This window comes from Penicillium vulpinum (genome assembly GCF_028829585.1).
Source record: "Penicillium vulpinum strain IBT 29486 chromosome Unknown utg000001l_segment0_segment0, whole genome shotgun sequence".
NCBI classification, from domain to species: Eukaryota; Fungi; Ascomycota; class Eurotiomycetes; order Eurotiales; family Aspergillaceae; genus Penicillium; species Penicillium vulpinum.
The window spans coordinates 8,253,570-8,268,797 of record NW_026643241.1 but is presented as its reverse complement, the minus strand read 5'-3'; the positions used below and the strand labels follow the sequence as shown (position 1 = coordinate 8,268,797).

Genomic DNA, 15,228 nt, shown 5'->3' with positions numbered 1-15,228 from the left:
TGAAGTGACCTATATAGGACGATTTCCTAATTGGGACAGCCTGAGTTCGATTCCCCTAGGATAGCTTTTATTTTATTTCCTCTTGATAGAGGCTTCTAACAATGCCTTGATCAGTCAACTGCAACTCAGACTTACACGCGTGCGCTCATAGGATACCATATATTGACATATCAAGAGAACCATTTCGAAGGATTTCATTTGTAACACCAGGGCTAAGACAGTACAAGACGGAATTCTCAATACAGCATGAATATGGCATCAGCAAATACAGTAGCTACAGAGAATCCGAATCATTCATTTTCTTTTATAAAAATGTACATTCAACTGATATGTATCACATCTATAAAATCTATCATATACAAAAATAAATCATCCCAAACGCCGTCAAATGTAACAAAATAATAACAAACAACTCCTAGGCTACTCCAACTCCTTTTATTTTTTTTGGAGTATCAAGAAGACACATCCACAACTTCGGCAAACCACTGCTTGAGTGCAGTAGCCAAGACAGAGGGCAACTCCCTCACATCACGAACGACAAGGTAGTAAGGGAAGGGGAAGTCCTCGAGGTAACGCTTCATCTTGAGCTTCATCTCGCCATTTGAATTAGGATCGGCCTCGAAGCTAGCCTGCGAGAGTTCAAGGATAGAGCTACCCTTAACAGCATCGACGATGATAAAGACAACCATGATGCGCTCCTCAAGCGCCTGCCTAACAAGACGGCGAATAGTATCATGATCTTCACAGATACCATCAGAGATAATCAACTGAAGCTGCCAGAGATCGGCAGAGCCAGAGCCAGGCGAGCGCTTCCAGCGAGCTTCGCGGAAGAGAGCGATAGAGTCGGCGATCAGCTTACGCACATTGGTACCAGTTTGCTGGTAGCTGAAGTGCTGGAAGACCTGGGAGCCAGCCTCGGAGGAGAAAGGCTTTCCGAACTCGTGGGCGACACGAACATGATCTTCGTTACCGAAACCGAGGACGCACAGGTCGCCAGCTTCCAACATGCTCAGACTCTTCGCAACAAGGGCAAGAGTCTCGAAGGCGAGCTGACCACTACCGCTTTCTAGCATGGACTTGCTGTCATCGACAGCCAGCATGATCTGGTAGTTGCGCTTTGAGGGAATAGAGCGGCGCATCCAGATCTTGTCGCGCTTGTACTGGGATGCGATGTAGGGGATGATACGCTTGATGTTCAGACGCTTTCCGGTGCGGAAGTCACCGCGGAGCTTGGTGGCCATTGTGGGGGCGAGAATGAGACGGAGCTGTTCGGTCAGGGAGAGAGAGAGATCATTTGTGGCGGACTCGTAGTGCGCCCAGAGGCGGCGCGCTTCGTCTTGTGGGGTCAATGGGGGGAGCGAAGAGGACAGGTGGATCGCTGCAAGCTGCGAGTCGACTTCGTCGAGCTCCTCGTCCAGTTCTTGGGTGCCCTGTGCTCCGTCTGCGCGATCGTGGGATGATTGACCGCTAGGAATGAAGGCGCCGGCGGACTCTCCATCGGCGGGAATGGTCTCACGGTCAATTTGCATCTCATCCTCAAGCTGGTTGTCCACGGCTTCTTGCTGATCGTCTGACACGTCTGGGAGAACGTCGTTCTCCCCAGGCTTGATGTCAGACTCTACACCCTTGCTTTGGTCGAGAGCTTGCGTTTGGTCGTCGTTTGCTTGTCCAAGGGCCTGGGTGTCTGCGGCATCGTCGTCATCCTTCAAGTGCTCGAAGTCCGCGTCGGCCATATCGGTGTCTTCGGGCATAGCCTGGGATTCCTCTTCCTGTTGGGACGGATTGAGGATCTCCTTTTGTCGTCGGTGCCATTGCTCGAGGATATCACCGAGCTTCTTGAATGCCTGCATCTGAGGCTCATCTGGCCCGTGATCTTCGCCACCAGCAGCGTCTCGGCTGGGCTGGCTCTCCTCGCTGTCCTTGGCAGCACCTGTCTGTTGGTCGACATTGGCACTGGGATCAGTCGAGCCGCTCTCCTGCTGAGCGTCACCAGAGGCACCCTTTTCTTCATTTTGGTCTTGCTCGGCCCCGAGACCGCCAGTGACAGCTTCACTAGGAGCGACGTTATCACCTGCCGCATCATTCTCATCACGCTGTGCGAGGAAGTCATCTTGCTCAGCCTCCTCGGGATCTTCTCCGCCAGCTTCCTCTTCCTCCTCTTCTCCGGCTTCGCCTTCGTTGGTCTCCTCCGCATCATCAGCCATTTCTTCATCTTCCTCCCCTGACACTTGATCCTCTGGGGCTGCCTCGGCGTCTTCTTCACCAGCTTGGTCGTCAGTTTCTTCGACCTTCCCTTCTTCTTCGGGAGCAGGACCGAAATCGTCGTCAAGATCATCCATCTCATCATCGTCCTCGCCATTATCGTCCTTGCCTTCACCGTCATCAAGTTGCATTTCCTCCGGAAGTTCCAGTGTTTCTTCTTCCTTCGCCTGAGGGTCGGTGACGTCCATTTCCTCACGGCCAATTGCCTCGCCCTCGTCTTCGGGGGCCTCTTCGTCTTCTGTTTCCTCCTCTTCCTCATCCTCTCCTTCCTTTTGCTTTTCTTCGCCCTTTTCACCATCTTTCTTCTCTTCCTGAGCAGCAGCTTGTTGCTCAGCCTCTGATTGGCCCTTTCCTTCTTCGTTCTCAGTATCCTTCTGTTGCTCATCGTTACCACCGTCCCAGAGCTTTTCGTCCACAGCACCTGGGTCAAGGTCATTGACGCTTCCTGTCTCTTCGTCGATATCGTCATCTCCTTCGTCGCCACTGTCATCGTTCTCCTCTTCGTCCTTGTTATCTTCGGCATCGCCTTCCAAATCTTCCTGATCCATGTTGACAGCATCCTTGGAATCATCCATCTCATCATCGCCGTCCTCTTTCTTGTTCTCTTGTTGCGCCAACTCAGTTAGATCTTCGTCGTCGCCAACATCTTTGCTGATATCTTCCGCGCCTTCGCCTTCGCCTTCGCCAAGACCGGTTCCACTTTCCATCTGGCCCTCCTTGCCTTGATCTTGAGAGGCTTCGGCAGGACTACAGAAACCATCGGAGGCGACCTGGTTGAAGGTCTTGGTCAGGATGTAGGATGTCTTACAGATCTCGCGATGAACGGCAATGAACCGATCAGCCAGATCCCGACAGATTTGGTAGTACCTGTTGGCGATAGGCAGGATACTGGTGATTAGTGCGGCAGCAATGGAGAGGCCGGCAGAGGAGTGGTCTTGCAGGCGGTGCAATTGATCAAGGACCTTCTCCAATGTGATAGTGATCTCGGTGAGATGGACAGCCTTAATACCACGAGAGAAGAACTCATCACTCCTTGACATCAATCCCTCAAAGGTGATGGCAGACGGCACTTCCTTGAGCTTCTGGAGGCCGATGAGCATTTTGTCAATGGCCGTTAGGAGGCTGCTATCGAAGGCTTTGAGGGATAGGTTGTTGTCATCATTGACCTCAGGGAGAGCAGCGATGTTTGTCTTGACCCAAGGTGTGATTTGATCCAGCGCGAAGGACAGATCAGGGCGAGCTTGGCTCCATTGCTTCAAGTCAGCAGCCAATTCATCAAGTGATGATTGTGCCTGCTGCGCGATCTCATAGTTTGCGTTGGATGCAATCCTGGTGGGAAGCATGGGAAGGGCTTCGTGCGACTTGCGTAGGCTATCGAAGGATGCCTTTTTGGCGCGGAGCTGTTCCACAATCTTAGATGCATCAATCCCCGAGAACTTGGAATGTACTCCAACGATCATTGCGGCTAGTCCAAGAATAGGAGCCAACCAAGCCACGATTCTGACGAGATTGGTTCGCTCTTCCAAGGCAGATGCACGGTCTTGCGATAAAGAGTTTGAAGCCGCTGTCCAAAGGTTTTGCACCTTGTCAAGCGTAGACTTCAACTTGCCCAAGCCCGTGAGGGCAGGCGAAATGATTCCTCTCTGACGGCGGACAGTGAAAACAAGATGCTCAATAGATCCCATGCTTCGGTGGACCTCAACATTGCTGAGCTCCTCGGAATAGTTGCGAGACGCTAGTCGGGTCTTGGGTAAGAGATCCAGAAGTCTGTGGAAGTACCAGTCGGCACTCTTGACTGCAGTTGAGGTTGCAGCGCCAGCCTCGAAGGCGGCACTAGTGGCGAGAACCTGCGGAACTGTTTCCTGCGTTTCAATAATGCTCGATCCAGCATTACGTTTGACACCCATCTCATACAGCTGCTTGAGGGTCTCGGCATAGAGACGGCGTTTTTGGGACTTGAGGTGCTGGACGTCCTCCTTGTTGTCTTCATTCAGAACCTTGGGTGTCTTGGATTTAAACTCATTCATACTTTCAATCACCGAGACAATGAAGCTTTCGAGGTCCTTCGCAATGTCGAACTCGGCTGGAATTGACGTATACAGGTTCATCATGTTGCTGGCTGTTCCATCTGGCTTCTGGAACCTGAGCGCTCGAGTGGACCACAGGTCCTTGTCATTTTGGCAAATGGCCATTGCCTCGGGGAACGTGGCAGTGGGGCGGACTGGCTCTGCTTGGGACATCGAAGTGATCTCCTCGGTGCTTTCTGGAAGGCCTGATTCAAGGATTGATTGAACTGGCTGGCCAAGGGCTGCACGATACTTTCGAACCAGCTTGAATAGCTTGACATGCGATCTTCTGGCGCTTTCCCTCAAAGCCACGATGTTGACATCTTTCCAGCTCGCAAGTTGGATCTGTTCCTTGATATCCTTCTCAAGAGTGGACCGCTTCTCTGTTAGATACTTGTCTACTCCAGGCTGGAAGGGTCCGTAGTGGTGGAGGAAATTATCCAAAGCAGAGACAAGCTTCTTGAGGCAGGGATAATCTCTGCTGAAAAGTTCAAGCAGCACTTGGAAGTTTGCAACCAGTTGTAGACGGCGAGCAAACTGGCCCATAGTCGTAGACTTGAAGAATTGCTCCAGGGTCAAAACCAAGAGTTGGGTGTGTTCAGTCATGTCCTGTTCACCTGCCTCGACCATCATGATGGGAGCACCGATAAGCGCTTCGTAGGCGATAAACCACCAAGCACTCACCTCGTCCTCGCATCGCTCTTTCTCAATATCCAGAAGCTTGGCCCAAGTCGACAGCTCAAGACGGCGCCAGCTAATGAGAATGCTTGTAATCTCATCGTAGACAGTAACAGCTGAGTATTCTCTGCTGGCCACGGTCTGCCACTCATGTACGAATGAATGAAGCTTTTCAACCTTGGTCATGAACTTGGCAACAGGTTCAGTGTGTTTGAACTGAAGGATTTCCACGCAGCACTGAATGGTATCAGCGAGGACAGCATGTTCAGGCCAGGTGGTTTGAATTTGGGCGAAACGGGCTTGGACAGAAAGCGCAAGAGCAACCAGCTTCCTTGCCTCTCCAAGATTTGAATCAGTGTAGAAGTTATAATTCTTCTGGCGATTGTCAATTCCCTCGCTTATGGCGTCATCGAGAAGCAGAAGAACTGCAGGAAGATGGTTTTGCGGTGACATTGGCGAGAATGATGTCTTGTTGTCAGACCAAATCGAGCCCAAAAGATGGCCTGATTCCTTGACAAAGGCAGTCAATGCGGTTCCACTGCGTTCATTCGAGACGATATTTGCATGAAGCGAGGCAAGCCGGAGGGCGATGCTCTTGGGGTCAATACGGTCAACCACATCAGTCGTCTCTGTGCCTTGAGCTGCTTCTTCATCGAATGTAGGGAAGAGCGCGTGTAGCTCGGCTTCGTTGACTTCTTCTTCCTCTTCCCAAGATCCCTTGAAGCGGTACAATTCTCCCTTTTCGGCTTCCTTTTCCCGATCTTCTTCGAGCTTAGCTTTCCACAGTTGATGGAAGTCAGCGAAAACACGACGAATGATCTCTCTTCCAGCCTTTGTGTTTAGGGTTGTGGAATCAGCGTCCTTAGCGGCCCAAAGAGCCGACAGTTCTTGAAGGCGCATTTCGTTTGCGTTCTTCGGCGAGCCTGCTGCCTTCCGTTCATTTTGGGCAAGAACAGGGTGGTGGATGCCTCCTAAGAAGGGTGTTCGCTCGCTCAGAGTTTGAATATCAAGGATATCGGTAGATTGTTCCGGTTGGCTAGAGGCCAGGAATACACCAAGGTCCAAAAGCTGCAAGAAACGAACCACAGGCACTGTGATATCATCATAAGATCTGTAGTGAGTGCTCAGACGACTGCTCAATTGTTTGATGTTATTGCGCAGAAGCTGGATCATATTTTGGGACTGTGGGGATTCGGTAGAACGGATCATTTGCTCGGGGTCTCTCTTCAGGACAGAGTTGATCAAGTTGGTGAACTCTCCCTGCAAAAGACTCAATTGGGACTGCTGGGGCCGGTTTACGAGCGAAGGAGGCGGGGCAGAACCCAGATCACGAATTTCATTATCCAAAAGCTCAGACCGGAGATTGGAGACCTGACTGGTAAAAGACTTCTCGAAGGCAAGAATGGCTGCAGACTTGGCGGTGAATTCTTGGAGGCGTTGAGAGTGGCGTTTGCGCTGAACAACAAGACCGAGAGAAGGGTCAAAGGTCTTGTCAGGCACAAACAGACGCAAAAGAATAACTGCCAGCTGTACCGCTGCTAGTCCAGTGGTCCGAATGTTCTGCTCCTGGTTTGATGGCTGCGCTCGCAGGGACGAAATCAGAGTTGGTAGAGCCTGGTCGGCGAGGGGCTCAAGGAAATGAGCAGTTGGCAAGCTTTGGTCCAATTTTACCTTAATAGGTAGCTGTTCAACACAAAGATCCCCATTTTGGATGGCTTGCAGAACCGAGATGAGATGCTCAGCTGAGCGAGGCTCGAAGAACTCCCGATGACAAGCCACCAGCTCGGCTGTGAGTTTAGCAATAGTACGTCTGAGGTCCATGGACTGATCTGTTGTGATCTGCTGACTGCTCAGGGAAATAGCTTTAGAGAGAGCCTGCTTTTCTGCCTCGAGCATATCCATCTGTCCCAATTTTGTGTTGCCGATAGCTGTCAGCCTATCCAATAGTGACAAAGAGACAATGCCACCAGTAGCAAACGCAGACTCGGATTTGCTTGAAGAACCTGCAAATAGCGAGATTCTGTGGAGAATATTCGGCACGTCGCTCTGGAAATTTGATGCGTCCAATGGACGAGCCGCACGACCAGCGAAGAGTGGCATCACTGTCTGGATGACCGTGTCATTGACTGGGTTCTGGAAGAAGGAGGAGATGTCGTGGTACTGGCAAAGAGCTTCGAATTCGTTGGCAAAGTATGGATACTCGGTTGACTCTGAGCGTCGAACTGCATGAGATAGCTCAGCCACGGTTTGTTTGATACCTTGAACAAGTACGTCACCATCAGCGCCATCCAGAAGGATGAATCGCTGGGCATCAATCAATGAATCGCGTACACGACTCAATTGAGACAATTCCACACGAGTTTGCAAAGCCAAAGTTGTGAAATCAAAGACTGTTGACTCCAACTCGGTCAGAGAATCCAACTTATCTTGAGAGATAGGAGTGACATGTCTCCAAGAATCCCAGATTCTTTGCATGCTAAGGCCTGTCGTCAAAGCCCAACCTTCCTGGAACCGATCCAGAGCTTGTGACAAAGTGGCTTGAAGCGGCCTGAGAAGAGGCGATGAATCGAGCAATGACACGCAGATCTTCCGGCCCATCTGGAGATAAACTTGGAATTCTCCTTCGTCGACCTGGCTCACCTCTGTGGCCCGGTAGATATCCCAGCACAGACAGATCACAGCCCGAAGGGCTGCGATTATCACAGGGCCTTGGAGGGAGATTTGATCCAACGACTGAATGTAGTCATACAAACCCTGGCCACAATCAGATAAGAATGAGGCAACAGGTTGCGTCGTGTCCTTCATCAACGCAGGGATCCGCTCGGATGCCAGTGACCGCTCCAAACGTGTCATTTGACTAGGCTTGAGCTCTTTTCCAGATACGTCTGCTTGGATCAAGCCTTCCCTAAGGCGATGAATATCAAGTCTCAACTCCTGGAGATAAGCCAAGACAACCAAACTAGACCGGAAATCACTGTTTCCTGCAATAGCGAGGAGAGGCTCGTTTGCAAGCGGATGAAGAGGCTGCAACATTCCTCGGATACCAAGGCGAGCTCCTCCAAGCACGATCTCACCGCTAGCGATGTCAAGTGGCTTCCATTGGTTGTTGTCATGGAACAGAGTAGCATAGCGCTGTAGAACATTGGATGTCTTCTGTTCTCCGTTTTTGTCAGAATTCATAGCCACACGATTGCTTGGGGACTGTTGAAGATAGGCCAGATCCGCTGGTGAAAGATGATCCAAGCACACCTCGAGAGCGTCTTCGAAGGCAGACGATGGCAAGGAGGTATCCAAGTTCCAAATATGGCGAAGACGATAGAGGAACGATTCGCAAGTGTAAGATGGGCCTATGGTAGTTTTGATGTCTTGCAGCTCGCTTGGCAAGAAACAGATTTCGGTACAGCGGTTCCTCATGGCACGAGAAAGCTCGCCATTGCGGGGGTCCATGGTCAAGAAGATTCTGAAATTGGGATGGGGCGTGATGATCTTGGCAGATCCATCCTCTGTCCGTTGCTCATTGAGAATGAGTGTGCCATTCGGCTCCGTCAAAGAATTCAATCGATCGAGGACGGATGGATTACACAGGTTGGCATTGTCAAGAATAACCCAATTTCCATGCTGGACAGCCTGAGTGAGGACTCCTTCTGTCCATTCAAATCCAACCTTCATTTTATCAGATTGCTGAATAGCATTCAATAATTTCTGCGCTCTCTCGAGGAATTGTTGGTAGGCGGGGTCGGAAGAAGACTGACAAAGGCTGGAAAGGGAGGAGATGACATTTTCCAGTGAGATATCTACAGACTGTAAATTCTCACAGATGTGGAGTGCAGAAATCACAACATCAGATACGTCCCCTGAAGCGAAGCAGTGGATGAGCTGGTTTCGCAAGAACATCTCAATGTCATGGACAAAACCTGAAACCTCTCTGCGATGATCGATTTGTTCGAACCCACCAATGAGATCCATAGTATCAGTGTCAGCACTCAGAGCCAACTCGACGAGGTTTGCACCGTTAACCGCCGCCAGCTTTCTGATGAGAGTAGTTTTGCCACACCCCGCAGGTCCAACTAGGATGCTCGGCCAGGAGTTATCGATACATAGAATAAGAGACTCGACAATATGAAGATCCTTCGGTAGAATCCTCATATTTGGCTCGGCCAAGCGCTGCAGAAGAGGATCACGGGTCAAAATGCCTAGGCCGACCTGCAAGTACTCGGGTGTGAGATTGTGGAAGTAGCTCTTCAAGCCAGTGTCGGAGTCCGTGAAAATACGGTCATAAATCTGAGAGACCACATTCCGATCCTCTTCACTTCTGAATCGCTGGCTGATAACAACATCAAGGAAATGCTTGGTCTGGATCTGCAGGTTTCCTCGATCGGCGAGTTGAAGCCAGCGCTGGATATCACGCAGATTGACTTCCCATGGCCCGCCAATGGCTCCCAGTCGACGATCTCGCGTGATTGCTTGGTTCAAGAGAGAAATGAAATCAACCAATCTCTCAGTCTGCACAGAAGGACTGCCAGGGAAGAGCCTGGAACAAATCATTTTCAAGTCGCCATCAGTGAAGCTGTCTGCATAGACCACTGTGAATCGGTTAACAAAAGATGCAGGAAGACCCTTTCTGCCACCACCCTGGTGGTGGGGGTTCTGAGCGGCAAAGAGAACGAAATCGGGGTGTCTTTTGAATGTTTGGTCTAGCTCAGCGATATACACTTGCTGGCGATGATCCAGACAAGAGTTGAGACCTTCAAGGACAGATTGAGAGGCCAAGTTCATTTCATCCAACAAAACCCAGTCACCACGCTGCATGGCTCGTAGGAATGGTGCATCACGCCAAGTGAATTGCCCGACATCTCCTCCTTCCACTGGAACATCTGAACCGAACAGATCCGTAAGATCCGTCTGTTCCGAAAGGTTGATTCTAGTGAGAGGTTTGCCAAGCGCTCTAGCTAGAGCGGTCACAAGTGTAGTCTTACCCACACCTGGACTTCCTTCCAAAAGAATAGGCTTTGAGGACTGCAAACCACGAGCAATTCTCACGGAGTTGGCAATTGTGGTTGGAGCATCCATTGTGAACTGAGGATCAGGGTCTGATGTGCCAGCCGTAGGCAGGGCGAAGGGCCCGACGCGCAGAACGCCAGGTTCCGCAGAGACAGTGGTCGACTCCCAGTAGATTTTGGAAGCATCGACATTGAACAGTTCGCTCAGCTTGTCGAGGCATGACTTGCGGTTACCCTCGAGATTGTTGAGAGAGATGGCAAGCATTGCGGCAGGGTTAGCACCCAAGGTGTCGACGAAGACCATTGCAGCACCTTGTACGATAGCGAATTCGGTGTCCGTGCTTTGACAAGTGTTGACAAAGTCAACCCAGGCAAGGAGATCACGAATGGAGAGCGATGTGGAAGAGGTGTTCTGGAAGGTTACTTTGAACCACTTAGCGAACTTCAGCATAGCCTTTGCCACGTTTTCCTGCTTCAAGTTCAATCTCTGTGAAAGAATTGGCAGGATATCCTCATCCTCAGACAGCTGGGGCGCCCAGATTTCTGTCATACGATTGCGAAGAGCAGCTGAAAGCTCACGTTTTCCGTAATCACCTCCGGGGTTCATAGTGGATAAGAATTGGAATCCACCATCTGCCACAACCATTGAATCAACGGGACCCTTCTCAGCGAGAAGAATCGACCTAGCAGGCTCCAGAACACTATTAAGTCTCTCAAGAACGGAGTCGTCTGCGAGAGAAATTTCATCAAGAAGGAAGAATTGACCGGTCTTCATGGCGGTGATCAGGCTTCCGTCGGACCATTCAAACAAGGCATTACAGCGAATAGCGTTCTTCTCAATCTTCTGCAAAAGAAGTTGATCTTTGGCTTGACGCTGCTCTACAGTCAATGCTGTGAGTTCCTGCTTCAAGGCATCGAAAGACGCACTGCTTAGCTGCCCGTGAAGGAACATTTGAAGGTCATCTACAAGCTGTTTTTCGATTGCAGCCCGGTTTCGGATAGGCCGCTGTGCACCAATCAAGTCACCAGTTTCCAAATTCACATGAGCGTTGACAATGAACAACTCACGGCGGAAAGCTTCAGCGACGGCCTGGCATAGCTGAGTTTTACCACAACCGGTCTCTCCGACAAGAAGGACCGGCTCGTTGTTCCTGAGAGCCTTGGAGACGAGAACGAATAGACGTCTCATGGCCTTGGTCCACACAATACCGGCTGGAAGCTCGCTCATCTCAGGGGCATTCTTTTCTAGCTCTGCAGAGCTATACAAAGCATCCTCGTCGAGTTTCACCTTCATCACTTCCTCAATCACAGATTTGACAGCGGCTTTCTCTTGGGGGTTGCGAACACGTTCGCCGAGAAGCATATAACCGTTGACTGCTAACTGCTCGCGATCATCGGCATCACGAAGAGCCCATCGGAAAAGATCACGCAGAGTGGCAAAACTGTTCTTTTGTTCGAAGAGTCGATTAGACTGGCGCAACAAAGATAATTTCCGATAGACGGCAACAATCCGTGTGCAGAAGGAAGGGGCGATTTGCGAACGTTCCTTCAGAATAAATTCCAGTTCGCTTTCCGGAATATCATCAAAGTGCAGCTCGAGGAAACGGTTCCTGAAGGCACGGGACAGGACCTTTCGGCCACCGTACAGACCAGCGGGATTTTGGGTAGCAAATAGCATGAAGTTCGGGTGAGGATGAACAACTTCTTGAGTCTCGGGGATGAAAAGCTCGCGGTTATCGTCGAGGAGTCGGTTAAGGGCTTCAAGAACATCAGAAGGTGCCAAATTCAGCTCATCCAGCACAATCCAATAACCGTTCCGCAGCGCTTCCACCAACACACCCTCTTGATATCGCAGTGTTCCATCGTCCGAGGAAATATAAGATCCCAGGTACTCTTGCAGATCCGTATGCTCGTGGTTGTTGATTCGTACAAATTTGTTTCCTGATACCTTTGCCAGATACTCGATCATACTCGTCTTTCCGGCTGATGTCGGACCTTGGAGCAGAACAGGGAACCGCCGGGTTGAACTGGCACGGACCAAGTTCTTCAGGTTCTTCTCAATGAATGGGGTGATAATGTAGTGGGGTTGCTCCTCCGGAACCATAGGACCACGGCGCATCCAGTAATGCTTGAACTGCACATAATCATTGCCATCCGTTGGTGGGCGGGGGGTCTGTCCGAGGAGAGACTTGGCGTTCTTCGCGTTGCCAAAGATATGAAGCTCGAGGAGAGGAATCAAAGCTCGTTCGGAGTTCAAGCTCAGCACGGTCAAGAAACTCATACTGAAACCCTCAAACATTGCCCTACGTAGCCCGTAGACATGTGCGTGGTCGATAACATAGATCAAAGCACGAACAAGAGTACGGATACTGAAATGGGGTCGCTGTCCAGCTCCGTCGGTAAGCTTGTTATCGTTACTGAGCTTTTTAGTCACCATGTAAAGCTGTGCGAGGTCTGGCACAGCCCGCTGGTCACTGATAGTCAAATCACCGAGGTATTTCTGAATCAAGGCCAATAAATCGTCCAAGTCGCTATCAGGTGAGTGCACATAGAATTCGGTGAACCGGGAACGCAGACCTGGGGGTAGATCTCTCTTTCCGGCATCTGTTGCAGGGTTCATAGCACCAAAGATACGGAATTCCGGATGGCCGAAGACTCTCTCAACATCGCCAGCCTCGGAGAGAAGAACAGATGGTATTCCCTCACTGCCATGATGAAGAAGACTGGCAATATTCTCAAGGGTGTCAGGGGAAGCCAGGTTCACTTCATCCAGGAGAACCCATTCGCCGTTTCGTAGAGCTCTCACAATCTTACCTTGAACAAAGGCAAAGGCAAATTTGGCATCACCTTGTGAGACCTGAGCCTCAAAATCTCCAAGCTGGGTCGCGAAGCTCTCCCATCTTTGCCGCAAGTGCTGGTATTTAGGAGAATCAAGCTTGCGTTTTTTGGCTGGCTGCTCATCGCCATTCTCGGCTGCGGCATTCGGGGGGTTGAACACGCCATTTGCAAGACGAACAGCTTCATGCCACAAGGTCACCAATCGTACCCAATTGGAGGATGCGGCACTCTTCGATATCGAGGACAAGAACTTCTGGTTCTTTTTGGCCGAGAAAGTAAGTTCAAAGAGCTGGGTGAATTCGTCCAGCATTGGAACTGCCATTGTACGGATGCTAACGGGTTTGAACCCACCTAGCAGATCAGTGCTTTCACTCTGTTGTGACAAATTCACTACTGTGAGTTTCTGGCGCATCAAAGATGCAAGATGCTGGATGACTGTAGTCTTTCCGATACCAGTTTCTCCCACAAGTAAAACAGGCTCTGCCATCTGGATTGAGGCGGCTACCTGTTCCATAAGGGTTAGTGCCGCTCGAGTGGGAGCAAATCGTGAAGCTGCTGCGGCAAGCTTCAATGCAGATCCACTTGGAACTTTGATCTTGTTGCAAATTTCTCTACCAAGAATAAGGCTGTTGTTCTTGTCGGTATAAGAGGGACTGCGTTCATTGAGGCAGTATTGGGCACGCTGGGGAGAGATCTGAAGCGCTTCGGCCACAACGGCGGCGAGAGTGGTCTGCATCGACTTCTCGGGCAGATATTTGATGAACACGTCAACAATATCGAGGAATATTTCATCCTCGGTACCTTCTGACGTGGGCTCATAGCCAGTCTTCGCGCCCATGCGGTGTAGACGATTGTGCAGGCGGCTGCACAACTTGATTAAATCACGGAAGCCCGGGGTACGACCTTGAGAACCTTTGATTGCAAGGCTTCCATGGAACGCAGAGCATACTCGTCCATACACATTCATGAGAGTCGGCACACGAGACTCAAGCAAGGGGAACTTTTGCAGGATGACATCACGCATCTCATCCACGGGGAGAGACTTAACTTGTACTCTCTCCCAAAGTCTGCTTCCGAGCATTGAAGTGCTCGGTGCAATCTCCTCGCCAGCAATATTGTACGATGACTTCATGGTTGCGATGATTTTGAAGCCCTCGGCACACTTAATCCGCTCCCTCCGGCTTGGGATGGTGAGCTCCCCTCTCTCAATGATTGGGAGAATAAGACCCATTACTTCAGAGGGGGCACGATCAAGATCTTCAATCAACACCCAGCGACCTTCGCGTGCAGCCTTGGTCAATACACCGGGCTGCCAAGAGAAGGACCCGGAGGCAGATGAAGTGGCATACATTCCAAGCAGACTCTTTGCATCTGTCTGCTCGTTCAGGTGAAGCGTGACCATAGTTTCAGCTTGGCCCATTGTGGCAGCAATGTCGTTAATCAGAGAGGTCTTCCCGGAGTTAGGCAAACCAACCAACAGGATGGGTTTGTATCCAAGTAATGAGCCTGCAATCCGGCGCAGGTTCCCAACTGTAGTTGAGGTCTTGACAACAGATGAAGAAGTCAGGAGCGTATCTTGTTTCAACCTGGGAATCAAAACTCCGCAAATCTCTGCGGTCTTGGTTGTGAAAGATTCCCGTGTCTTTTCGATCAACGCCAGAGTGTTAGTTTCCGTCCTGGAAGACCTTTCGGTCTGGATGATTTTTCCAAGAGTCTCCCATCGCCGTTCTTCCCACAATCCTAGTACACGGTAATCGATCAAAGTGCCTTCCCACTCTCCTTCTATAGGTTCGGTCCCAGTGTTGACGCGGACCATCTTTTCGGTTGCCGCATCGGCTGCGTGCATATATAAGGCAAAGCATCGTACAGCAAGGTATCGTGTCACTCGGTCTTGGGATTGGAAGAGGGACTGAAGTTGAAGCGGTGAAACGATGGGAGAGAAGGTTTCAAGATCAAACGAAAGAAGTCGGAAGAGGGCGAGGAGTAGAAGTTTAATACTAGGTTGGTCCAACTGTAACAGTGTTAATTCCTTCGACACGGCCAAAGCCGCCAAAGGTCCAGTCTGTGATGAGGCATATTGACTGGCAAGCGACCGCAGATGCGGCGCAAATGGTAAAATCTGCGCGAATGCCGCTAATACGTGAATGTAGTCGGCATGTAAATCCGATTGAAGCCATCGGGCTGCAAGATCGACAAAAATCGGTTCATAGAGTCTGAAAATGCTCTCCGTAAATTCGTTGTTTAATGCGCCAAGCGCAAGAGCGTGGAGGTGTTGAGTCCCCGATGCAGTTCGAATGAAAGTCGAGATTCCACTCGGAAGCTGCTCGAGCAGTTCGGACTCAGTAAGAGTCCTCTCATAGACCGGCCTCCGATCCATGTTTAAT

At 50.5% G+C, this 15,228-nt stretch overlaps 1 protein-coding gene across 1 annotated transcript; it reads right to left on the bottom strand.

Moving 5' to 3' along the window:
* Nucleotides 1-452: 452 nt before the first annotated feature.
* N7479_002960 (AAA family ATPase midasin) lies at nt 453-15,221 on the bottom strand (the record flags this gene model as incomplete). Its single annotated transcript, XM_057250657.1, has 1 exon — nt 453-15,221. One exon carries the CDS (start codon nt 15,219-15,221, stop codon nt 453-455), a length of 14,769 nt encoding a protein of 4,922 aa, XP_057115089.1.
* Nucleotides 15,222-15,228: the final 7 nt, after the last annotated feature.